Source organism: Sus scrofa, chromosome 13 (assembly GCF_054392235.1).
Source record: "Sus scrofa isolate SSC_HxYL_T2T_F1_AM1 chromosome 13, Sscrofa_HxYL_maternal_Yorkshire_Landrace_v2.0, whole genome shotgun sequence".
Taxonomy (NCBI): Eukaryota; Metazoa; Chordata; class Mammalia; order Artiodactyla; family Suidae; genus Sus; species Sus scrofa.
The window spans coordinates 90,333,372-90,359,610 of record NC_139395.1 but is presented as its reverse complement, the minus strand read 5'-3'; the positions used below and the strand labels follow the sequence as shown (position 1 = coordinate 90,359,610).

Below are 26,239 nucleotides of genomic sequence, written 5' to 3'. Positions count from 1 at the left end.
GTGACATGAAATATATAATATTCTTGATAAGTCTCACTTATCACCAGAGTCACAATCTCAGTGTATCACTCACGTAAGTGCCGCTAAAGATGAAGAACAGCACTAATGAGTGGTGATCCTACTGAGGGAAAAGCCCATTCAAGTGGGCTTGGGACCAGTGTTTCCATACAACTCTTCCAACCCTTCTAAGATTGACATTCATGTCAGAAATCTAGAGGTAATTCTTGCACGTAAAAATGCTTTCTGCTTCCCTTCCAATATTCAATGTAATTTTTACCATACCAGCTAAATAAAGAGAAATCAACTAGAAATACTATTAAACTTTTCCCCAAAGTCACCGATAACTATGGGTGGTAAAATTGCAAATAATTTTTATTTTCCTCTTTTCTTTCTTTTGTTCTAATTTTCAACAAATGCAAATACAAATTTTTTAAAAAGATTTTTCTGACTTTTATTTTAAATCTAGCCAAAAGAAGAAAATTATTGAATTTGGGGCTTAACTTTTTACACTAATCATACAATGAGGCCAAAAGCAATGTTTACTAAACTCGGTGATTGTTAATATGGACATGTAATAGAATGTTTTACAAACAACATGCGACACTCTTAACATTTTCTTAAATTAGTTATATATGTATTGCATGTGACCAACATAAGATGATCCTTGGACTAAATTAATATTCTTATGCATTTTCACCAATGAATTTTTCTTCTGAAAGAAACCGTCAGAATTAAAAAACAGAATAGAAACTAATCTGACACACAAATAGTTTCTCTGCATTATGAAAAAGACAGTATCACCAGTTCAAGATCCTGAACTCACCTCTTCCCAGATTCACTGGATATACAGTTAAATATGGAACAATTTCTCCTTACAAAAAAAAAACCTAAAGGCTAGTTGAGTGATGACTATACATTGGGCAAACAAGAAGAAAACGATATAAAAGCCTATAGGGTAGACAGAGACTCAATCTCATCTTAAACCTCTCCCATGGTATAGCAACCAACAACCAGAAGGGAACTCAAAATCTAGAGCTCTCTCTGAGGAGCAAAGGGCTCAAACCCCACAATGAACACCCCAACTTTTAAGACCTACACTTAAGAGATGAGCCTCCCAAACATCTAATTTTTGAAAGCCAATGGGTCGTATGTTCCAAGAGCCACAAAACAATAGCAATCTGAGAAATGCCTCCTATAGGGCTCACGTGCCCATCCCAGAGCCCAGCTCAGAGGCAGCCAATCATGCCTAGAATTAAAGAGAAGGAGGCTCACCTACTTATATTAAAATCTTTGTCTGAGGGACAGGCATCTAACACACACATCTAGGAACCTGCTGGAACAGTCTGTGGGAACAAAGACTGGTAGGTATCACCTTTGCCATGCTCCAGTGCACTAGTCTTTCCAGGAAGGAAGCCCTTACACACATTTGGTATCCTGATTTTTTCAGCTGCTGCCCAGGATATGATTCTTGATTACCTGGCTCTGGAGGCCAGGAGAACTTGTAATCTGGGTCCCAAGGGAATATAACAGATGACACCCAGAAAGGAGCTCACACCCCTGTCTGGTGCCTGGATTTTTGTGACTGCTGTAGGAGACACCTCTACATCAATTGGCTCTGGTAAGTCAGTAGGGCCTTTATTTATGGTCCCTAAAGGACTGCAGCCCAAGAAGAAAGAGTTCATAAACAGCTACCATATGAAGGGAAGAGCAAGAGGCAACAGATCTGGGAGCTCAATCTGTCTGTGAAGGTGAACTATTAATTGATCATCATGACTGTTGCCTGAGGGGTGAGTTTCTGATTAAGCACTCGTCTTGGGGTTGATAGTAATCCTGTCCAGAGACCTTGGAGGGCAGGTGCTATCTTTGCTCTCATACTCTGATGCCTCCAGTGTATCAGTATCTCCTAGAGGGTAGCTATATACACAGCTGGCACTTAGGGGACAAACCATGACTGCTCCAGTGACTAGAGGAGCTTGCATTCCTAGATCCCACAAGACTGTGGCAATGGGAGGAATAGTTCTTGGCAGGCTACCACCCCAGGGCACTGCACAGAAAGCATAATGAAGTACATTCCCCAGGTTTTCTATGAAAGACTCCTCTTTACTTGTTTTGACTCACATTTAGGGGCCTATGGAGCTGCCCTCAAGGAATGTAAGCTGTGAATACCATCTTGGCACTCTCCCTCTGCCTTGTGCCAGCACACTAGCATCACCCAGAAAACAGCTCTTTTAGAGCCCACATAGACACCTCCAGGTAACCTGGCTCTGAGAACCAATGTGGCTTACCCGTGCAGCCCCTCAGAACTGCATATATTTGCCTACTTTAAAAGCTGCTGCCTGAGGGTCCAGCCTCTAGTCAGTCTGAATCTAGGTGCCAAGATCCTCCACTTTGGGATAATGACAAGCCCTGGCATATCCTCAACTACTGGGAGTTATTAAAAGTATAACAGGCTTCCTGGACAAGCACAGAGGGTTGAAAGACAACGAGAAGCTGAAGTAAGGTTAAACAGCAAGGTTGATCTCCTATAGAAGGCAAATCCTTCAAGACTAGAAGAGGCAGGTGTTTCACCTACTAGATAGAAACCAACAGAGTCAAGTAAAATGAAGCAACAGAGGAATATGTTCCAAATGAAATAACAAGATAAACCTCAGGGGGGGAAAAAAAAACTGTAATTAAATGGAGGTAAGTAATTTACCTAATAAAGGGTTCAAACTAATGGTCATAAAGATGCTCATGAACTAGGGAGAACAATGGATAAGCACAGTGATAACTTCATCAAAGAGAATGGAAAAATATTAAGTAGAAGTCACAGAATTAAGAATCCCAAAACTGAACTGAAGAATACACCAAAGTAATTCAACAGCAGACTAGAAGAAGCAGAAGAAAGGATCAGTCAACTCGAAGACAAAGCTGTGGAATTCACCCAACCAAAGCAGCAAAAAGAAAAAAGAATGAAAAAAATGTGAAGAGCAACAAAAAGAAAAAAGAAGGAAAAAATGTGTAGAAAGGATGTATGGATCAACATCAAAGAGACTAACCTTCACTTTGTAGGACTCCTAAAAAGAGAAGAGAGAAAGGGGAAGAAATCTTATTTGGGGAAAAAAAAAAAAAAAAAAAAAAAAGGTTGAAAACTTTCTTCACTTGGGGAAGAAAATAGACATCTAGATCCAGAAAACCCTGAGTGTTCAAAATAAGATGATGTCACATAAAAAAGACCCACACCAAAACACATTATAATTAAAATATCAAAAGTTAAAGACAAAAATCTGCAAGGCAAAAATGGCTCATTTTGTACAGGGAATCCTCATAAGACTATCAGCAGATTTTTCAGCACAAACTTTGCATGCCAGAAAACATGACGCATTCAAAGTGCTGAAAGAAGAAAACTTCCCACCAGGAATACTCTACCCAGCAAAGCTTCATTCAAATCAAAGGAGAGATAAAAATAGCTTTCCAAATAAACAAAACTTAAAGGAGTTTATCACCAATAAACTGAACGTACAAGAAATTTTAAAGGGACATCTTCAAGCTAAAAAGGAAGAACACAAATTAGTAACAAGAACACATATGAAAGACCAAGTCTCACTATAAAAGCAAATATATAGTAAAGGTAGTGGGTTAATTACTTATAAATCTAGTATAAAGGTTAAAAAACAAAACTGATATGATAATTAGCTAAAGGATACACAAGATAAAAATATGTAAAAATGTGAAATCAAAAACACAAAATGTGAGAGTAAATGTTGAGCTTTAGAGAAAGGAATAAAACTTCAGTTGTTATCAAGTTAAAATAGCCTGTTACAGATATAAATTCTTATATATAAGTCTCATGGTAACCAGGAAGCAAAAACCTATAGTAAGTATACAAAAGAAAAAGAGAAAGGGATATAAGCATACCACTACAGTAAGTCATCAAACCACAAAAGAAGCAAGCAAGAGAAGAAAGGAATGGAGAGGAACTACAAAAACTGCTAGAAAACAATTAAGAAAATGACGATAGCACACACCTATCAATAATTACTTTAAACATAAATGGACTAAATCCTTCAACAAAAAGACATAGTGGCTGAAGGAATACAAAGTAAAACACATCTATATATGCTGCCTACAAGAGACACACTTTAGAGGTAAGGACACAGAATGAAAGTGAATGGATGGAGAAAGACATTCCACACAAATGGAAGCCTAAAAGAAAGGTGGAGTAGCTATATTTATATAAGAAAAAAAAAGACTGTAAAATAAATACTTTAATAAATGTCAAAGAAGGACATATTATGACAAAGGGGTCAATCCCAATAAGAGAATATAACATTTATAAATATTTATAGACCCAACATGGGGGCACCTAAATATTATTAACACTATTAACACTATTATTAACAGACTTAAGGGAGCCACAGACAGCAATACAATAATAGGAGGAAACTTTAGTATCTCACTTACATCAACAGAAAGATCATTCAGACAGAAAATCAGTAAGGAAATATTGGCCTTAAATAACACGTTAGACCAGATGGACTTAACAGATATTTATTTATAGGACATTCCATCCAAAAGCAACTAAATCCTTCAACAAAAAGACATAGTGGCTGAAGGAATAAAAAGCAACAGAATATACATTTTTCTCAAGTGCATATGGAACATTTTCCAAGATAGTTCTCATGTTAGGCCACAGATCAAGTCTTAATAAATATAAGAGGACTAAAATCATATCAAGCATTTTTCCCAGTCACAATGGCATGGAATGAGAAATTATATGAAGAAAAAAGGAAAATACACAAATATGTGGGGATTAAACAACATGCTGCTGAATAACCAATGGGTTAAAGAAGACATCAAAAGAGAAATTTTAAAATACCTTGAGAAAAACAAAATGGAAATGTAGTATACCAAAATTTATGGGCTGTATCAAAAACAATTCTATGAAGGAAGTTCACAGTGATAAATATGTACTTAAGAAACAAGAAAAGTCTCAGACAAACAACCTAACTTTATACCTTAAGGAACTAGAAAAAGAAGAACAAAGCCCAACATTAGTAGAAGGGAAATACAGAGCAAAAGTAAACAAAATAGAGACTAAAAAGAAAACAAAAAAGATCAATGAAACTAAGAGATGGCTAGTTCTGTAAAAAGATAAATAAAATTGATAAAACTTTAGGTAGACTCACCCAGGAAAAGAAAAGACTCAAATAAGTCACAAATGAAGGAGATGTTACTATACCACAGAAATACAAAGAATCATAAAGACTACTATAAACCATTATGTGCCAACAAGTTGGACAAACTAGAAGTAATGGATAAACTCCTACAAACATATAAGCAACTAAGACTGAATCATGATGAGAAAGAAAATCTAAACAGACCAATTACTATCAAGGAGATTGAATCACTAATCAAAAACTCCCAACAAACAAAAGTCTAAGACCAGATGGTTTCAATGGTGAATTCTACTAAACATTCAAAGAAGGAATGGTACCAATCCTTCTCAAATTCTTTCAAAAAATAGAAAAGGGAGGACCTTTTCTAAATACATTTTATGAGGCCAGTATTAGTCTGAAATCAAAACCAGAACAGAGTGCCAAAAAAAAAATTTTTTTAACAAGCTAATATGCCTGATGAACACAGATGCAAAAGTTCTCAACAAGATATCAGCAAACCAAATTCAGCAATAAATTAAAAGGATCACATACCATGATCAAGTGAGATTTATTCCAGAGATGCAGGGATGATCCAACATCTATAAATCAATCAATGCAATATACCACATTAACACAAAAAATTATCTCAGTAGATGCATAAAAAGCATTTGACAAAATTCAAATCCATTTATGATAAATTCTCTCAACAAAGCAGGTGTAGAAGGAACATAACTCAACATAATTAAGGCTGTACAGACAAGCCTACAACTAACATCAGACTCATTGTTAAAAAGCTTATAGCCCTTCCTCTAAGATCAGGAACAAGACAAGGATGTCCACTCTCACCACTTTTATTCAACATAGTATTGGAAGTCCTAGCCAGAATAATTAGGCAAGAAAAAGAAATAAAAGGCATCCAAATTGGAAACAAAGAAGTAAAACTGTCACTGTTTGCAGATGGCATGAAACTATAGCTAGGAAACCCTAAATACTACACCAGAAACTAATGGAACTAATAAATGAATTTAATAAAGTTGCAGGATACAATATCAATACACAAAAGTTGACTGTGTGTCTTTAAATAATAACAAACTATCAAAAAGAGAAATTAAGAAAGTAATCCCATTTATAACTGCATCAAAAAGAATAAAATACCTAAGAATAAACTTAATCAAGGAGGTAAAAGACCTGTAAACTGAAAACTATAAGACAGTAAAGAAATGAAAAAAAGATACAAATAAATGCAAAGATATTCTATGTTCATGGTTGAAAGAATTAATACTGTTAAAATGGTCATACTATCCAAAGCAATCTAAAGATTCAGCACAATCCCTATCAAAATTCCAATGGTGTTTTTCATAGAAATAGAATGAAAAAAGTCCTAAAATTTGTATGGAATTGAATAGCCGAAGTGATCTTGAGGAAGAACAAAGCTGGAGGCACCACGTTCTCTAATTTCAAAGAAATGTAATTTCAAAGAAATGTAATAAGGCTATTATTACATACAGCAATAGGGTATTAGCATAAAAACAGTGACTTAGATCAATGGAACAGAATAGCACAGAAATAAACCCGTATGTATACAGCCAATTAATTTATGACAAATAAGCCAAAAACATACAACAGGGAAAGTACAGTCTCTTCAATAAATGATGTCAGGAAAACTGTACAGCAACTTGCAAGAGAAGAAAGCTGGACTATTATCTTACACCATTCACAAAAATTAACTTAAAATGGATTAAAGACTTGAATATAAGACCTGAAACCATAAAACTCCTGGAAGAAAACAGGCAGTAAGCAGTAATCTTGATATAGGTCTTGTCAATGATATTTTGAATCTGATACCAATGGCAAAAGCAAAAGCAGCAAAAGCAAAATACACAAGTGGGACTAATTCAAACTAAAAAGCTTCTGCATAGCAAAGGAAACCATTAACAAAATGAAAAGGCAACTTAATGAATGGGAGGGAATAACTGCAAATCATGTATCTGACAAGGCGTTGATATCTAAAATATGCAAAGAACTCATACAATTCAATTGCAAAAAATGAAACTATCTAATGAAAAAAATGGGCAGAAGGTCCAAAAAGATATTTATCCAAAGAAAATACAAGTGCCCAACAGGTACATGAAAAGATGATCAACATCACTAATCATCAGGGAAATGCGAATCAAAACCACAAAGTGGAGTTTCCACTGTGGCACAGTGGGTTAAGAATCTGACTGCTGCGGCTTGGGGTGATGAAGAGGTATAGGTTTGATCCCCAGCCCAGTCGGTTAAAAAGGATCTGGCTTTGCTGCAGTTGCAGTGTAGCTCACAGCTGGGGCTTGGATTCAGTCCCTGGCCCAGGAACCTCCATACGCTGTACGTGTGGCCATAAAAATAAAACAAAATGAAAAAAAACAACAACAACCAAACAAACAAAGAGGTATCAACTCACACTTTGCAGAATGTCAGTTATCAAAAGGACAACAAATAACAAGTGTTGGCAATGATATGGACTAAAGGGAACCCTCGTGCACTATTGGTGAGACGGTGAATTGGTGCAACCGTTATGGAAAATAGTATGGTGATTCCTCAAAAATTAAAAATGGAACTACCACACAATACAACAAGTCCACCTCTGGGTATTTATCTAAGAAAACAAACAAAAACCCCAACTAATTCAAAAAGTTATATGTACTCCAGGTTCACTGCAGTATTATTTATAATTAACCAAGATGTGGAAACAGATTAAGTATCTATTTAAAAAAAAAAACTGTAGTACATATGTATATAGAATGCTATTCAGCTATTAAAAGAAAGAAAAGAAATGTTGCCATTTGCCTCAACATGGATGGACCTTGATAGCATTACCCTAAGTGAAATAATTCAGATAGACGGATACCCTATGATCTCTCTTACATGTGCAATCTACAAAAACAAAAAAAAGGAAGGAAAGAAAGAAAAAAAGAAGAAAAAAGTAAACAAAAAACAAGTTCGTAGATACAGAAAATGGATTTGTGGCTTTGAGAGGTAAGGCTTCAGTGGGAGTGGAAGAAATAAGTGAACTTTGTTTTGCTTTAGTTTAAGTAAATTGAATTTCCAAAAACTTTTTAAATGCTTTCTTCAGAAATATTTAAGAAAACATATTCACTATAAAAGGCAAGGTAAAAATATCAAAAAGAGCAAGAAATCATCTGTTTTACCTCTTTGTGTTTCATATCCAACTGACTCCTGAGAGCCTTGAGTTCCCGTTCACGGACATCCAGGCAAGTTTCTAGAGCATGTGTCTGTCCTTCCCACTCAGATTTTTTATGAGCTACCATTATGTCAATCTGTTTCATGAGCTCCTGTAGTTCTGCTTCACAGGATGTCAAAAATCCCCTATAAATAAAAACAGACCATTAGGAACATAGAACATATATCCAACTGGCTTTTCATCTTTCACATGTAAACAAACACAGCAGATGTAAACCTACCCGAGGTGGAACAAGTCAACAAATCTATTATCAGAAGCAAAGAACAGGATCTCTGAGCTTCTCCTTTTAATGCTCATACAAGGTGATTACTTATTCCACAGAATAGTTTGTCTTCCTCTAATAGCCAACCTAAAGCCTAAGTCATTTGGTCAAATACAGGCTGATGTTTCAAGTCTGGCTTGTGGGTGAGACTTCCACAACTAGCAACTAGCTCTTTTGTAAAATGTTGAGGAAATTTTCAAGAGGAATCCAGGCAAGCATATGTCACCTTTTCAGCTGGCCAAAATAAAGCACTTTGGAAACAAGTAGGCTATCAGGAAAAATGACAGTACAATTTTCAGAGCTGTTTCAAGAAATTCATCCTTGAGCCAAATTCATTTTGACTATTTCCACCTGATTGTTAGAAACTTACTGCAACCTACATTACTGTTAACTTACTAATGTCCTTCGGTGTTTCAGGAGATGCCAGATATTGCAAAGGTGGGAAACAAAAGTGGACTAGCTGTACTGGATTCAAAGCAGTTTCCAGGAATGGCCACAGAGGTAACTACTAGGCCTTAAATACTTTTTTAAAAAAGCATTTGTTCCTAGTGTCACACAACTTCTATAGCCTTTCGCTTTTTTAAGAGTAGAAAACTTAAACTGGGATGAAGACAAGCCTCACATGGCTGAGATCAGGCAAACACCCCAAAGGGAGATTCTGTCCACAACATGACATGGTTCAGCCTAGCTTTTGCTCACACTTCTGCGTCTGTACCCAAGGCACAAAATAGTCAGAGGCTTAACTCAGACATGCCTTTTAAATTCATTGAGAAGCTTAAGGTCAAAAGCAAACTTACCCTTCATGTCCACGATTTTGTATTCCTTCCAACAAAGCCTCCATCACCAAATCCCCTTTGTTCTGGCAACTGGGAAAGTAAAAAAGTCAGGAGAAATTTTATGTTTTATGCTCTAACATTCCAACTTATAAACTTAAGAATGTGAAAGAAAGCATACAAGTAACGATGAGAAAATGCAGCACTTCTTAGGATGGAAGAATCCTAAGTGTAGAAGCAGTCAAGGAATGCCTCTTCAAAAACTACTAGATCCAAATATATTTTAAACTAGAAGAAAATAATCTAAAATGATATGAGTTGTTGTTGGCACTCCCTCTGCATGAGTGAAATCAAAATACCTCACTGTCACATCCCTACCTCTTCATATAAGGGTGGGCGTGGGTAGAGGTGGGGTGATCAAGCAGACGGACACTGCCACAAAATGAGAGGAAGAAATTTGGGGTCATACAGGTCAGAGGAAAAGTGTATTTTTGTTTTGTTTTGATAGCATAAAAAGGGTAAATGCCCTAGGCTTGAACTCCTTGGTCCATCATGGGAAATCCTATACACCTTCTAGATGACAGGCCCAAGAAGCTCCCAGAACAACCTTCCTTCCCTGGAAGGCTGCTATGTGGGCCCTCCCTCCTCTGCACTTCATTGCTCCTGGTTCTTAACAGGTTATTTCACAGGAGTTACACCACACTGGAAACTTTATTTTTATTCTTGGGGGGCACATTTTTTTTCCTTACTATTCAACCCTCCAGGGCAGAAAACCCGTTTTATTCATGCTTGCAGTTTCAGAGCATTTCAACCTGGCCTGTGATGAACTTACCTCCAACTCCCTTCCCTCTTTGACCTACCCCCTATGCAAACAGGTCATAGCTAGAGAACCCCAGAGAAGAGTCTACCAGAGAAAGAAGGGGAGATAAGACAGACTGGGACAGAAAGAGAGACACACCATAAAGAAAAGCAGGTGAGAAGGAAGGAGGGAAAAACACCCTTAAAATCAGACATGCCAATCAGTAGTACCTCCTATACGTTTCTCCTCTCATCACAAATCTTCAAACTGTTCATCAATGTCAAACTACTTTTCTCTCCTGAGAAACTGCTTTTTTCCTTAAACTTTCACAGCTCAACCCTGAATCAGTCTTTAGGTAATTCCCAAAGACTGTAGTGTGGAAGTTCTACTCCTTTGTTCTAATGCCTCATCTTCAAATTATATTACTCAGAGAAGAGGACTCCTCTAGTCAACAGAGAATTCAGTGTTACACTAACCACTAGATATACAGTGATGAAATAGCCCCTTTCAAGGAATTAATAGTCCTGTACGGGAAAGAAAAAATTAATCAAAATGGTCCCCTAGAGTGATAAGTGTAACGACAGAGGCATGCACAGGGTGTCCTAGAGACACCGGAGAATGAAAAGACTGGAAAATAGAACCACTGCACATTATTTACATCTATATCTAAAGTTACTAACAAGAGTATTAAATAACTATTCATACACAAGTATGGCGGGAGGGAATTTTTTTTCCAGTTGGTTTATCCTTTGTATCACACCAACATTAGGCAAAATAAAAACCTAAAGAAAAAAGTTTTCATGTTCTACTCCACTTGCTGTCAGCAATAATATGGTCAATTACAACACAATACAGATTCTGTGTTTTGAGCCATTCTAGGGAACTGAGAGGCAGTACACAGTTCATGGTAGCAGGCAGATGGAGACAAGGCTAAAATCCTGCTCTGCTATCAACTAGCTTTTGTATCCTTTGAACTTCAGGTTTTGACTTTATAAAGTGAACGGCATGACCTATTTAATCTCCAATGTTTCTTCCAACTTTTTAATAAGATGCTAATGACCAATTACATGTCTACTGACATCATCTTCTGACAACTCTACATGGATATGTATTAAGTATATGGGAAAGTGCTATTCCTAAGGACAGTGCTACCATACTAAATAACACATTTAGTAATATATACTAGTAACACAGATTTAGTAATGTATAATACATTAATATATTTTCTGGATGACATTCTTCAGTAATTAGCAATATTTATAATAGAAGCTAAATGTCACTGAACGCTCAACTGTTCTGCCTTGTCTATATTGTCTAATTCGATCTTCAAAAAACTCATAAAAGACAGATACTATTACTTGGAGGAAACTGAGGCTTAGGAGGTTAAATAACTTGACTATGGTAAACTATAAATCACAGACCTAGAATTCAAACCCAGGCAGTGGAACTCCTAAGAGCCAGCCAATGTGAAATATTTACATATTTCACAGTATTCTAAATATTAAAATACAGCCGCATATCTTCTTTTGATTTAATAACGTTTTCTCGGCACAAACCAAATGGAAAAAGTTTGGACACAGGAAAAAAATACCAATTGAAGTATGGCATCACCACCATGGCCACCAGGTGGCAGTAGCACAAAGGTGAAAATAGTCCACATAGAGGAAAATAGTCATTTCAGAAATTAAAATCATGGTTTAAGACTAAACCTAGGAGACGTCTGTATTAAAAAACAAAACAAAACAAAACAAAAACCTAACTGGGGGTAGGGTGAGGGGAACCGGTACCATTCTCTTGGAAATAATCTTACTCATATATAATTTTTTTTTAACAATACATTCACCACCTCCTTGATCAGCTGACAAACTATCATTTGTCATTCCCTAGGATTGAACAGGAAGGAAGCAGATTTTCTGTGGACTTTTCTGAGTTTCTCACAGCCATATCACTGATTCCTTTCCTGACCAACTGTATCCTCATTTAGCTCCATGCACTACATCACTTTGCCTTCTTTTTTGCTGGTGCCACGTGGTCAATTATGTAAAGTTCATTCTTTGTCCTTAATAAATACAAATTTAAGTAATTAAATTTGTAGCCTGATAAATCTGCTACTCCTTGCCACTAACATACAATGTTAATGCAATTAAATGGAAACTACAATTGGTAGAGGCCAATCTGTCATTTCTGCAGTTAGATTAAGATATCAACAAACAGAAGTTATTAATTATCTCTCCTCTAGAATGAAAACTGTGTTAAATCACCGAAATCTGGAATAGAATGGTTAAAAGAAATACAAGCTTTTATACCAAGTCTGGGAACCAGGGAAAACATACTTTAAATCACACAGGAAAAAGAATCCAGAGGGTATCTGATCATGGGCAAATCTTTTGAAATTCATTGACACATTGGAATATAAGAGCTAGAAAGGACCAGAGGCCTCCAATTTAATCTCTTCACTTTACGGATCAGGAAAAATATCCAGAGTATACGGCCACTCAAGAAATGGGACAGAGGAAGAAAATTAACGCTTTGGATAGAATCATGAATAAATGTGTACTAAGAGAAAGAATTTGCCTATTCATCAAGTCTCATTTAAAGGAGGATAACAATGTTTTGCCCCTGAGCTGCCTTGGTGTTATTATGAGTACGAAGACCTACAGCTATGTCAGATATAACACCACTGGTAAACTGTGGCTGCTCCAATAAACAATAAATGTCATTGATGCCTGCCCAGAAAGCTCCCTATTTAAACTTAAGCGGAAAAATTATCAGATAAAGTATTAAAGAAATTTTCCAAAGTAAAAATGAAATTTTAGGAGTTCCCCTCATGGGTGAGCAGAAACGAAGCTGACTAATATCCACGAGGACGCAGGGTTGATCGCTGGCCTTGCTCAGTGGGTTAAGGAACTGGCGTTGCCATGAGCTGTGGTGTAGGTCACAGACAAGGCTGGGATCTGGCATTGCTATGGCTGTGGTGTAGGCCGGAAGTTACAGCTCTGATTTGACCCCTAGCCTGGGAATCACCATAATGCGCTGGGTGCGGCCCTAAAAAACAAAAAAGAAAAAACAAAACAAAAACAAACAAAAAAAAAAGAAAGACATGTTAAAACACTGTCCAAACTTTGACTCAAAATTGGAAAGAATAAGAAAAAAAACTAAGAGACTAAGAAAACTGAGTAGATAAAAATACACATTTACACAGGAAAAATGCCTTCCGAAAAGTTGAAAGATAAAACATTTGAAAATTTTGTCACAAGGGGTTACATATTCAAAAAGAGCTGCTAAAAAATTGAAGGAAAAAAGCAATCTATAGAAAAATGGGCAGAAGATATAAACAAAGAATACAGAGAAAAAGAAATGCAAATGACCTTAAACAAATGAAAAGATGCTCAACCTAGCTCACAATAGGAGAAAAAGACATTTCAACTACACTGAATTACCCTCTATTCTGTATCAGATTAATGAAAAATTAAAAGTTTGACAATATACTCTGATGAGAAGGCTAAGGGAAAACAGGCATTCACATATTGTAGACAGGAGTTCCTGTTGTGGTGCAGCTGAAATGAATCTGACTAGGAAACATGAGGTTGAGGGTTCAATCCCTGGCCTCACTCAGTGGGTTAAGGATCCGGCGCTGCCATGAGCTGTGGTGTAGGTTGCAGATGCAGCTCGAATCTGGCATTGCTGAGGTTCTGGTGTAGGCCAGCAGCTATAGCTCTAGCCTGGGAACCTCCATATGCAATGGGTGTGGCCCTAAAAAAACAAGACAAAAAAAAAACCAAAAACACATATTGTAAGCAGGAATGCAAAATGGTACAATCATTACAGAGATTTTGGCAATACTTAGCAACTGATATACATGCATTTATATATTTTTGAATGGTTTTTGAAATATTTTATTATGACTGACCAACACACCAATTTGGGAAGATGAAATTGGCTCTTATTTCCAATCACTGATTTGGAAGTCTTTTAATCCAACAATGCCACTTCTAGGAATCTATCCCAAACATACTTTGGCAAGAATACAAAAAATACATGCAGAAGGATATATACTGCAGAAATATTTGCAATTGTAGGAAACAACACAAATGTCTTATCAGCAGGGGACTGGGTGCATACTCATCCACCAATGGAACAATACTAGGAAGCTATGAAAGGAGAAAAACATTCTACATACTTCTACTACATAATTCTACGGTGGGATCTATAGGGCATATAATATTAGATGAGAAAAGCAAGGTACAAAACATTATCTGCAAATACTACCTTTTATCTAACAAAGGGGGAAAATGACAGATATATAGTATATAAAGTATGTATCATGTTATGCATAACATATTAAAATATATTAAGTGTATATAACTACATAATATATATAGTACATTTGTTTTTATGGAAAGATAAACCCCAAACTAGTAAATATGATACCTACAAGGAAGGGAAATAGTCAGAGTAGAGAAAACAGGAAGGTTAACTTGTCTGCATATATATTAACAGATACTTGCTTGATAGGCACTATGCTAGTGTTTTACTTTATAATGAAACAAATCCAAATGAATTTCTTTTCTTTTCTTTCTTTCTTTTTTTTTTTTTTTTTTTTTTTTGCTTTTTAGGGCCATATCAGCAGCATATGGAAGTTCCCAGGCTAGGGGTCAAATCAGAGCTACAGCTGCTGGCCTATGCCACAGCCACAGCAATGCCAGATCTGAGCCGAATCTGCGATCTACACCATGGCAACACCAGATCCTTAACCCACTGAGCAAGGCCAGGGATCGAACCTGCAACCTCATGGTTCCTAGTCAGATTCGTTTCCACTACACCGCAACGGGAATTCCCAAATCCAAATGAATTAAAACAGTAATTTCAAATACTGTTTCCAGTATTTGAAAAATACTGGAAACAAAATGAAATACATCAACACTTAACTAGACAGTAGATTGGCAGCCAATGTTAACAAATTGTTTCATATGCTTTTAAAATGTAATCATTTTACTGTACATATTCCAAATGGGGTACATACAAAGGACAAAAAAGTAATACAAAGAAATCCTAACACCATTCAGGAATCATATTGTTAAAAATAAAATTGGTATTGTTTATTTGCAAGCTTTATACATAAGAAAAAAAGTAACTATGTTAATAACATTAGGTACCATGACTTTCAGCAAAAGAGAAAAGGATACATATTAAATAAGTTGTTTTTAAAAAATTATAAAATTAAATTGGGAGGTTCCTGTTGTGGCTCAGCAGTAAAGAACCTGACTAGTATCCATGAGGACGCTGTTCCATCCCTGGCCTTGCTCAGTGGGTTAAGGATCTGGTGTTGCCCTGAGCTGCAGTGGAGGTTGAAGATGCAACTCCGATCTGGCTTTGCTGTGGTTGTGGCGTAAGCCAGAAGCTGCAGCTCCAATTCAACCCCTAGCCTGGGAACTTCCATATGCCATGAGTGTGGCCCTAAAAAGAAAAATAAATAAATAAATAAATAGGAAATATCAGTGTGAGTAAATAAATAATAAATTAGAAATATCATGTGAATTCTGTGTATTTCTCTTCAAGAAAAAAAGTACATATTTCCTAACTTCGAGCACTAAATCCTAAAACCAATGGCCAGCCTAGCAGCAAGTATACCTCTAGTATCCACTCAAAGGAATCAGGGCTTCTTAGTGGTCGGAAATATACAAATAAGCCAATAACACCTTTTACTCAACAATAAGGAAACTCTCAAAGTGGACAAAAGACAACTTATTCAGGCTACTACTGGCCAACAACAGGACAAGTTAAGTACCCATCCCCCCCCCCAAAACCCGCACTAAGTTGAAACAGTTTAAATATATTCAAGTCTGTAAGTTCATGATGATTTTTTTAAAAAAAAGGCAAAACGCTCATGGTTACCTTTGGAGATTGCTAGGCCACCAACTCATTACTGTACTCTGGAAATAGAGGGAAAGAATTCAGCATTTTTCTTGTCTTTCCTATACAAACTGTATTGCAAACAGCTGGCGGGGTAGTCAAATAGCTTGCTGAAGTAAAAAGTTCTTCTTCACAAAAAATTTCCAGCTAATTAAATACTGAGGATAGAATCAAAGAATCACCATATTGCAAACTCTAATGCAATAATGGATATAAGCAATCTAAATCCAGGACAGGATCTCACCATTAAGTGAAAGGTTCACAGGGAATTTCATCATGGATAAACTGGACTGACAACACCTGAACCCCCATAGCTGCCCAGTTGTAACACCAAAGAGAAAAAACTTGGACATTACTGTTTTGCACCAACTATGAAATCTTGCCCCACCCTCACCCTGCCCAAAGAGTCAAGGCTGAATCTGATCGAGTTTCTAGATCAGTACTGTTCAAAAGACCTTTATGCAATTATGGAAATCTTTATATATACAATTCAAATAGTAGCCATTAGGCATCTGTGACTATCATGCACTTGAAATGTGGCCAATGCAACTAGGGAACTGAAATTTTTTGGGTTTTTTCCTATTTTAATTCATTTAGACAGCCATAGCTGGCTGGTGCCTGCTATATTAGACAGGGCAATTCTAGACCTTACTACCAGTTTAAAGGTGATAAAGGGAATAGATATATAAGTTAAAGGATACTATGTGGATGCAATCAACTAAATCTAGAATGTTAAGGGAAATAAGGGAGGCAACAAAACTGCCATATAAAAAACTTCTAAAAGGTGTATCAACCCAATGCAACAAATGGGTCTCTAAAGGACTTTGATCCAAACAAGCTAACTGTAAAAACACGTATTTGGGACAATTGGGGAAATCCAAACTCAGACTAAATATTGACATTTCGGGTATTTTACTAATTGTCATAGATGTGATGACAGTAATACAATTTTGTAAAACTGAAAACACTAATTATTGAAGGAAGAAAGCCTAAAGTACCATAAAGACCAAAAATTCAATTCCTGAAACATATGTCAACGCTGGCTTTAGGTGAATTTCAAATCAAGTTAATATACATTTAAAAGTAGGAAGTTCTGATAAAGTGGACTACTACTGATGCTGTCACCACCTACCACCACTAGTACACAAGTAAGAACAGGTAGGATCAAGCAAGAGTGTTCTACCTTTAATGGGAGAAGAGTGGCTTCAGTACTATTAATATACACAATTACTAGAAATAATTTTAAAAACTGAATCAACATACATTTTAAAGTGCAGTTCATTTTAAAGTGAAAGTTTATAAATGTCTAACCCGTTTTAATTTGTCTTTCTTACTAATCACTGATAATGATATAATCAAAAGGCAGAATAAAAATCCATCTAAAAATGATATGGGGAGTTCCCGTCGTGGCACAGTGGTTAACGAATCCGACTAGGAACCATGAGGTTGCGGGTTCGGTCCCTGCCCTTGCTCAGTGGGTTAACGATCCGGCTTTGCCATGAGCTGTGGTGTAGGTTGCAGACGCGGCTCGGATCCCGCGTTGCTGTGGCTCTGGCGTAGGCAGGTGGCTACAGCTCCGATTCAACCCCTAGCCTGGGAACCTCCATATGCCGCAGGAGCGGCCCAAGAAATAGCAAAAAGACAAAAAAAAAAAAAAAGGATACGGTATTCAAAATAAAACACATACACTTTATTATATAATTAAGCTACAGTTGTGATCAGTATAAATATAAATATTCGAAGGTAGCATGTAGTTAATAATCCTTGATTTCCTCTTCATGTCTAGAAAATTAAATGCACGCATGTGGGAAACTATTACCACAGGGCACTAACCCTACAATACTGCTTTATTAAAAGAAGAAAAAATTCTTAAAGACTGGTTTAAGGAACTGTCTGTAAGGCTCAAGGAAAACTACTTTGTGCAAAGAAATGTACTGTAATTGCAAAGGAAGAGTAGTCGCTGACAGCGGACTCATCTTTACTGTTTCAAGAAGCATAAGAAAAACCTCATTATAAGCCTAGATTTACCGCCTTAAAGTATCTTGATGATTAAAGTGTTCTAAGGACCTATACCTTTTATTTCCTCAATTTATCATTTATTTCCCATCCCTGATTTGTATGGATCCCTAAGTCCAGGGTTCCCCAATTGAGTCCTTCATGTTTTCTGCCACATTTCTGTACCTCCAATACGTTTTTAACCAACTCACTTTTTAAAACTTGCTAAACTTCCCACCCGTGAATGAACCGCTATCACCTGCTATCAATGACCTAAGTCGCAACAATGCTAAGAAGCTAACCAGATGAGGCAGCCCAGGCGAGAGGGCCTTGCCGAGGATCCCTCCCCTGAAGTGGAAGAGTGGCCCGCGGCTAACTCCGCTCCGGGAAGACGAGCAGCTCGCCCACCCCGCCGCCCTCCCGCCGGCCCGGTCTCTAGGTAAGAGCTGACCACCTGGCTGGCCGGGACCGCACGCCGAGGGAGGCCATATCCGGCTTCGCGGGTCAGCCGGGCGTCAGCGAAAAGGCCGGGGGGCGGGGCGCCGGGGCGGAGCCGGGCCGGCGGGGGCGGGCCTGGAGGCCAGCGGGCGGCTGAGGAAGCCGGCCCCAGGCCATTCGGCCGCTCGGCCCGCGGCCCCACCGCAGCCAGGGCTATCTCCAGGCCCAGAGACGGCCGCCCCTCGCCCGTCCGACGTTCGCAATGCGGTTAAGGGCTGCCGCGAGCGCTCCCCGAGCCTTCCCGCCGTTACCTACGGCTGGGGGTGCGCACGCGCGGCACCGCCAACCTGACGTCCAGCCACAGCAGTCAGCACGTTCGTTTTGCCCACTGCTCCTTCACTTTTAATTAAAGCAATGTCCTCCCTAACTCCCCCTGTGCTCCGGCAAATGGGCTCACCCACATCCGGGGATCGGAGAGTGAAGGACGTCCGGGTCACGTGATGCTGAGGGCGCGGTCGGCGGGGGTGTGTGACACGCTGGGTTTGGGGCTGGTAAAAGGGTTTGCGCGCACGTAATGTAGGGTCTGGAGATACGGGAGCGCGTTCGGACTCCTGCCGTTTCTCTTGGCTTAGGTCGTTGTTTTCACATCATCCTCTCCCTCCTAACCACTTCTCTTACCACACGTTGGGCGGGGAGGAGGGGAACTTGCTTGGCTGTCCGGACCCCCCCCCCTCGCTTCCGCATTTGGTATATCCCGCCTCGGGCCGGAAGCCGTGGCTGTGGGGCGGCCTCCCAGGCCTGTATGGACGGTGGTGGCCCGAGAGGGTCATTTCTAGCGAGGGAAAAGGCGTCCCAGTTTTGTTCATGTAACTGCATGTTTCACAGAGCTCTAAAGCAGAGATGAATAAAACTGCCCTCCCCCCGGGAAACGCAGGCGTCTCGTGTCTGGAAAGACCGTGTGACAGGCAATATACCAAGATCCTGATGGGGATCATTCTCTGTGCCCAGAGAACTATGGGACCCGCGGAGGGGCGGGGACTGCGCTCTTCTGGCTCTTAGAGAACGACTCCTGCAGAAGACGACCTGGGAGCTAAATTTTTTGGACAGTTTGGGGTTAGCTGGGGAAAAAAGGAAGAAGACAGAGCATTCCAGGCATTGGGACAGTCGTATGTGTAAGAAAACTTTGTTCAGGAAAGTGGTAATGCTTCATTCTGTTGAGTGAGGCAAGTGTTTGAGACGTAGTCATTTCCTGGTCATTGCCCCTCTTTGCCCGTCTTGTGCTTTTCTTTTTTCCAGCCCCTGAAGAGAGAAGGCACCTTAGCGCCTAACTCTGGAAATGGCATGTTGGTTCTGATGAGCTGACGCCAGCTTTGAGTTTGGAAGGAAAAATGGGTGTGTTAGTGATGGGGTAAAGAACTTTGAGTGCAAAGGCTGGAAAGGATAACAGAGTTAGAGGTGTTCGGAAGAGGGACAGGTGAAAAAAGATTGAGGCCAAATTGAGGAAAGATGTGCTGAGTCACTGACAAAAAATTTTACTACACACAGCAATTGGAAGCAGTAATACCTGAGCAGTTGGTCACAAAGTCGACCTGACTTGGTTAGTAGATCATAAGGACAAAAGGTAGATCAAGGGCAGGATGTGGGCTGAAGCTGGAGTGATCTGAGAAACCCTTACAGAAAGGTGGGATCTGTGTGTGACTGGGAAAATCAGCTGGAAGGGACTGTGATCTTGTAAATAACCTGACCCGGATGAGATGAGTCTTTCCCAAAGTGATATCATGCCAAAAGACACATCCAGGCTAAAAAGCTTGGAGAACCCCTAGTGCTAGATTACATCATCTCCTCATGCTTAAGAAATAACCTCTTTGGCTTTCAGATCTGGCAAGAGCAAAGCTGCAGGAAAATGGACAGTGAGGTACAGAGAGATGGAAGGATCTTGGATTTGATTGACGATGCTTGGCGAGAGGACAAGCTGCCTTATGAAGATGTTGCAATACCACTGGTAGGCCCCTGCTTATTCTGAGGTGATGGGTTAAAGGTCTGATATAGTAGAAGTAGGATATCAATGGGCACATAAACTAGTAAAGCAAAGAAATCAGTGCTGTAGAGTCCTCTAACTCTAGAATCCTCTGAAGAACAATTATCTTGTTTTTTTTTTATTTGAAGAGAAATGTGTTTCAGAGAACTGATGTGACCAGCTCAGTTAGGGGTCATGCCAGAACTAGAGCCCAGGTCTTCTGAGCCATGTTCTGTCTGCCACACCACAGGTGGGTTTATCAGTTGACATTTTTAGACACTCACATTTTTGAAACACACACCTATCCTAGGTTCCCTGGAAAATACTCAGAAGACACCTGGCTTTTCTTTTTTTTGCATTTAGACCATCGAGCTCTCTTGTTTCCTGATCTTTGGAAAATTCTGCAAGGAGTTTGTTAAATCTCGTGTTATAAGTTATCTAAACTTTTTTTTTTTTTTTTTGAATGAGGGCTTATTAAAATTTGTATTTATGTTACCAAGGCCTAACAAGGAGAACAGGGAGTTTTCCTTTAGAGCCTACCAACTTTCCTAGGAAGAGCTGGTAATAGAAGACAGCTTGCAGGCGGACTGCTGCTGCCATTGACATTTCATTTAAGAATAAGTGATAACAGAGTTCCCTGGTGGCCTAGCAGGTGAAGGATCCATCATTGCTGTGGCTCTGGTCATTACTATGGCATGAGTTCAGTCCCTAGTCCAGGAACTTATGCATGCTTAAGTCATGGCAAAGGGGGGGGGGGGGTAATATGTTCAATGAATAATACACATAACACATAACTTAGTTCAAGTTTAGAAAAATAGTCAAAAGCGCATACAAGAACTATAGCTCCACTTATCAAATACCTGTTTTGTGCCATGGACCAAGATCGAAGTCTGACGTATATTATCCCTGATGCTTAAACTTCGGGGTGGTGGTGTTACCCTCAATGTACAGGAAGGATATAGGATCAAAGAGAGGAATTTGCCCAAAGGCTGGTAGCTGATAGGTTGGACTTGACATCTAAGTCTCTGAGACTCCAGATCCTGTTCTGTGGACTTTTTTGGTATCTTCATTCCACAAGCAACTCTTTGAAGCCTACTGTGTGCCGTAAGACTGGGTAAACATAAGTATAGTTTCTGCCCCTCAGGGCCTAGAGATGCAACATAATAAGTAATTTTAATAGTAGGTGCTCTTAGTGGGGGGTGATAAACAGCTACAGCCAGGCAGTAGACATCAGGAAGGGCCTCAGCGAAAAAAAATCACATTTAAGCTGGTCACGAGGAAGGACCAGAGGTTTAGTGGGTAAACAAGGACCCTCCAGTAAAGGGGACAAATGTGCAAAGGCTTAGAGTTTTGAAAGGCTTTGGGAGATGGTGAAACCTCCGTGTGGATGGAGGGTATACTCGTCATCAAATGTGGTAAGAAAAGTTGGTGTTGGACCCAATTCTGAGAGGAGCATTGGATGCCATGCTTAGCCCTCATCTTAAGGATATGCAGGAGTGAGTGGTCTTCAAAGTGGAAATCTGCCTTCTCACTCACATAGATTAGAAGATCAGCTTAGCATTGTTAAAGAATGTCTGTTGTGGAGAAAGGGTTCAGTGACAGGGCAGAGACCAGTTCGGATGCTATTATAACGTCTAGACAAGGAAGAAAGGGCCTAAACAAAAGCAGGAAAGTGGAGGGAGTTGCTGAATTCTGGACATGCTAACAGCAGAATTTCAGGACCATTTATGTAGAAAGGGTTGAGGGAGAAGGAAATTTCAATGCCGACTTCCAGGTTGTAGCCGGGCCGTATTGCTAATTCATGTCTTTTCCCAGGGCCTGCAGTTCTAAGGCAATGTTTGTGTTAGCTTTTGCTGCTGCCTAACAAATAACCCCAAAACATAGTGCCCTAAAACAACTGCTGTTTATGTCCTGATTGTGACACTCAGCTGAGAGAGTCTCCTGATCTTTGCCAGCTTGGTTGATCCCTGCTGGACTTGGTGGTGTTTTGTAGTCGGCTGGCGGGTTGGCTGGAGGCTGTGTCACTCAGGACACTTTGACGTGTCTGGCAGTTAGCAAGCTGTCAGCTGAGATGATGAGTGGACAAAGCCGTTACCCAGGAAACTGGTCCAGCCTTCACATAGTCATCTTAGGTTCTAAGAGCAGCATGAGGAAGCTGCAAGGCTTTGTGGTGCCTACACCAAGAGGTCACATGGCCGGTCCTACTCCAAGGTTGGGGAGATAGACTCTACCTTTTCATAAGGAGGGGTAGCTGCCAAGAATTATGGCCATTTTTGTAGTAGCCCATAATAGATGATTGTGTTCACAATACTTTATGATACTTTGTTTTCCAAGCACATAGACAATTTTATATGTTGGCATTCCTTGCAGGAGGCAGTCATCCAAATGAAAGACATGTTATTTTTGAACAAGGTGAAATTAAATAATTTCTGAATGAAATAATTCATTAACCAAGGACTTGTTATGCTTTGTCAGCTATGAGTAATTATTGAAACCAGACTTTTTCTTTGAGGGTATTATTGCTTTACAGTAAATGATAGTTCCTTTCAAGTTGTACAAGTATGTTTGAATCTGCATATTACATTTGTAGAGCAGGATGTATGTGTTTCAAATATATTTGTACATATTGTAAATAAGTTACTTTTTATATATTGAACATCATTTTGAAAGAGAAAAACAAGTCAATTTAGATAATTGAAAAGCAATATCTTGCTATCGGTGATTTCTAGTATGAAGCAGAGTTCTGGTAGTAATAAATTAAATTTAAAATACAAGGAAACTCAAAAAAGTTCTCACCACACACACAAACAAATTGGTTAACTATGTGAGGTGATGGATGTGCTAACTAACCTTACTGCAGTAATCATTTCACATATATACACGTATCTTATCATGTTGACCACTTTAAACTTACAAGTGTTGCATCTAAAATAAATCTTGGAGTTCCCGTCATGGCTCAGCAGTAATGAACCTGACTAGTATCCATGAGGATGTGGGTTCAATCCCTGGCCTCACTCAGTGGGTTAAGGATCTGGCGTTGCTGTGAGCTGTGGTGTAGGTCACAGACATGGCTCAGATCCCACAATGCTGTGGCTGTGGCATAGGCCAGCAGCTACAGCTCCAATTCAATCCCTAGCCAGGGAACTCCCATATGCCGTGGGTGCGGCCCTAAAAAGCAAATGATAATAATAATAATAATAAATAAAGCTGGAAATAAAGTATATATACAAACTACTCTAGATTCTACAATAAGTCTGGCCTGTGGCTTAGGGTTTGAAGAAAACTGCAGGTAAGATAGGTTAAGTTGCCTTGCTCCACCACTAGGGGGCAGTCTCAGCTACTATGTTACATTTCTAGTGCTCCCCACTTACCTCTCTTACAGTAGGCATGCTGGGTTCAGGATAGTTTTGAATGCCTATCTTGTGCCTAAGGAATATGAGAGCAAATGTGGCGTTCTATAAAGTAGCCTCCTAAAAAAAGAGTTAGTGCTGGTTCTGTTCGGAGTTCCTAGCCTTGCACTGGATATCTCATGCAGTGCTGAGCACCCAACTAAATTACCTGCAGTCCTGTGAGGAGACTGCCCTTTTCTCTCATTGCCAGAGAAGAAGCAGAGGTCCCGAGGGTCTGAATACCTTGCACAAGAAACCCAGCAAATGGTGGAGCCTTGAATCCTGGTGGCTCCCAGAAGCCTGTGTCATTAGCCTTCTGCCACACAAGTGCCAGGGCCCTAATGCCATCTTCCCTACTGGAGACGGCAGAAGAGGGTGCATTTGAGTGATACTTTGTGATACTTCCTCACATCTTTTATTCCAGCTCTTTTCCTTAGCTTATGCTTCTACCAGCTATGCTACCTCTTTCTAGGAACTCACAGGTTTTAATTCTAAGTGCTCTTGAGTCTTGTTAATGCATAGTGCACCATCATTCTGAACATCCATTTTACCTTTTCAGAATGAGCTTCCTGAACCTGAACAGGACAATGGCGGCACCACAGAATCTGTTAAAGAACAAGAAATGAAGTGGACTGACTTGGCCTTACAGTATCTCCATGAGAATGTACCCCCCATAGGAAACTGACGCCTGGCTCCTTGTTCATGGACGGATTTTTTTTTTTTTAATACATAGCAAAATGTTTTCTGTCAGTGTCCGAATTCGTATCTTTTAGTCATAGATCAACACTCAAAAATGTACATTGGCTTATTTTGTGGCAGCAAAATGCAATGTGAAAATACTCCCCAGAATGAGAAGCTGATTGAGATTTCTCAGGAATGCAGCATATCTGACTCTTTGAACCTAAAGTTCTTCATTGACTAGCTTGTGTTTGAACATGATTCATTAAACATTTGCCTTTAACTCTGGTTTTGCTTTACTGTCATTAACCTTTCTCAAATTTACACGTTTCCTATGACACAGGTGATTGAATATATGAGAGGGTAAGATGAGGAAAGATGAGGCCAGGCATGAGAATTATTAACTTTTCATAAACCCCCATTCTGAAGAGGGTCTGAGTGGAGTCTAGATACAGTGGATATATAGACAGCCCATTTACTGATTACTGGGATTCCTAAGATTCCCCAGAATATTTTCAAACTTTGGGTAAATGTATGGATTGAAAGCTATGCAACAGTTAACTTCTGGTTTCCCTATAACTTCCTATGGTGCTATTGGAGAGGCAAGATATGGACCACTAGTTTTATTCAGTAACAGGATTTTCTATTTTCTCAAAGCCCTTTCAGATATAACTGAGGTACCATAGACTCAATATTTAATTACACATTCGTATAAGAACTTGTATTTTGTTTTATTTTTTTGTCTTTTTTAGGGCCGCATCCTCGGCATATGGAGGTTCCCAGGCTAGGGGTCTAATCAGAGCTGTTGCTGCCAGCCTACACCACAGCCACAGCAACGCCAGATCCAAGTCACGTCTGAGACCTACACCACAGCTCATGGCAGCGCCAGATCCTTAACCCACTGAGCGAGGGCAGGGATTGAATCCTAGTTGGATTCATTAACCACTGAGCCACGATGGGAACTCAGAAAACAGCTTTTCAGAGAGCTAAAGTACCTAGGCTCCCACAGTTCTTCATTGTAATTAAATGAGTGTTTTCCTACAACTTTACTTCTGGTATATAATAACTAAGACACTGACGTCTAGAAATTATCAGATGTTCTCATGAATCCAGCCTTGCTTGTGGGCCCAGCCCTTCCCAGGAGTGTTGGTAGACCAATGAAATATGAAAGTTGTCTGGATTTCAACTGAATCAGCGTATGATATCTGTACAGTGGATGGTTGCTCTTTTGTCTGCTTGGCTCGTGAACCTCATCTGAGAACTGCTCCCACACCAAATCTGTGACCTGTGATGGTGGCAGAACCATAGCTTGTTGTAGGAGGAATTAGGTGACCAGTTCTGGGCCAGATTATCAACTACAGCTTTGGAACCTGTCCGTCTAGGACTGGCTTGAGGATGTTGATGGGCACAAGAGATGCTCGGCTGCCACTGTAGTGTGGCTTTTCAACCAAAACACCCGAGGAGGAGGGTTTCTGCAGAGGGAGGCTGAGAGGCAGTGTCCTGCAGCTCTGGGTGCTGGGGATACAGCAGTGAACAAAATAAGGATGGCAGTGAGGGAAACAAGCTTTAAACGAGCAGGTACACAAATCTAGGATT

At 39.4% G+C, this 26,239-nt stretch overlaps 2 protein-coding genes across 59 annotated transcripts in view; one reads left to right on the top strand and one right to left on the bottom strand.

Moving 5' to 3' along the window:
* The window catches only part of CEP63 (centrosomal protein 63), a 100,818-nt gene extending 81,757 nt beyond the window's left edge, over positions 1–19,061 (bottom strand). For 10 of the 50 annotated variants that reach the window (XR_014823930.1, XR_002337692.2, XR_014823935.1 and 7 more), the window contains exons 1-3: positions 18,576–18,981; positions 9,439–9,507; positions 8,327–8,504 (exon numbers count right to left, since the gene is read on the bottom strand). Coding sequence is in view for 43 of the 50 variants with exons in the window: in XM_084989701.1 (XP_084845827.1) it covers positions 8,327–8,504; positions 9,439–9,507; positions 18,576–18,610 (282 nt within the window). In the remaining 7 variants the exon portion in view is untranslated. Of the gene's footprint in view, positions 1–5,690; positions 5,738–8,326; positions 8,505–9,438; positions 9,508–16,108; positions 16,147–18,423; positions 18,982–19,016 lie in introns of those variants that run through there. The other 40 variants (XR_014823931.1, XM_084989704.1, XM_084989726.1 and 37 more) reach the window with 11 other exon arrangements.
* Positions 18,404–24,931, top strand: ANAPC13 (anaphase promoting complex subunit 13). Of its 9 annotated transcripts, none has more exons than XM_084986705.1 (4): positions 19,600–19,725; positions 20,105–20,156; positions 20,436–20,561; positions 24,525–24,931. In XM_084986705.1, the coding sequence occupies exons 3-4, from the start codon at positions 20,463–20,465 to the stop codon at positions 24,648–24,650; spliced, it is 225 nt and encodes a 74-aa protein (XP_084842831.1). In that variant the 5' UTR covers positions 19,600–19,725; positions 20,105–20,156; positions 20,436–20,462; the 3' UTR covers positions 24,651–24,931. The 9 variants fall into 9 exon arrangements, with proteins under 9 accessions (XP_084842832.1, XP_020924029.2, XP_020924033.1 ...); XM_021068372.2 differs by having other exon boundaries at positions 19,600–19,731; XM_084986706.1 differs by lacking the exons at positions 19,600–19,725; positions 20,105–20,156 and adding an exon at positions 18,404–18,560.
* The last annotated feature ends 1,308 nt before the right edge of the window (positions 24,932–26,239 follow it).

Coding starts and splice junctions, on each gene's coding strand:
- ANAPC13 (XM_021068370.2), top strand. CDS start 19,060: ATGCTGAGGGCGCGGTCGGCGGGG. Junction 19,084..20,435: donor TGAGGGCGCGGTCGGCGGGG/GTGTGTGACACG, acceptor TTTGGCTTTCAG/ATCTGGCAAGAGCAAAGCTG. Junction 20,562..24,524: donor AAGATGTTGCAATACCACTG/GTAGGCCCCTGC, acceptor TTACCTTTTCAG/AATGAGCTTCCTGAACCTGA.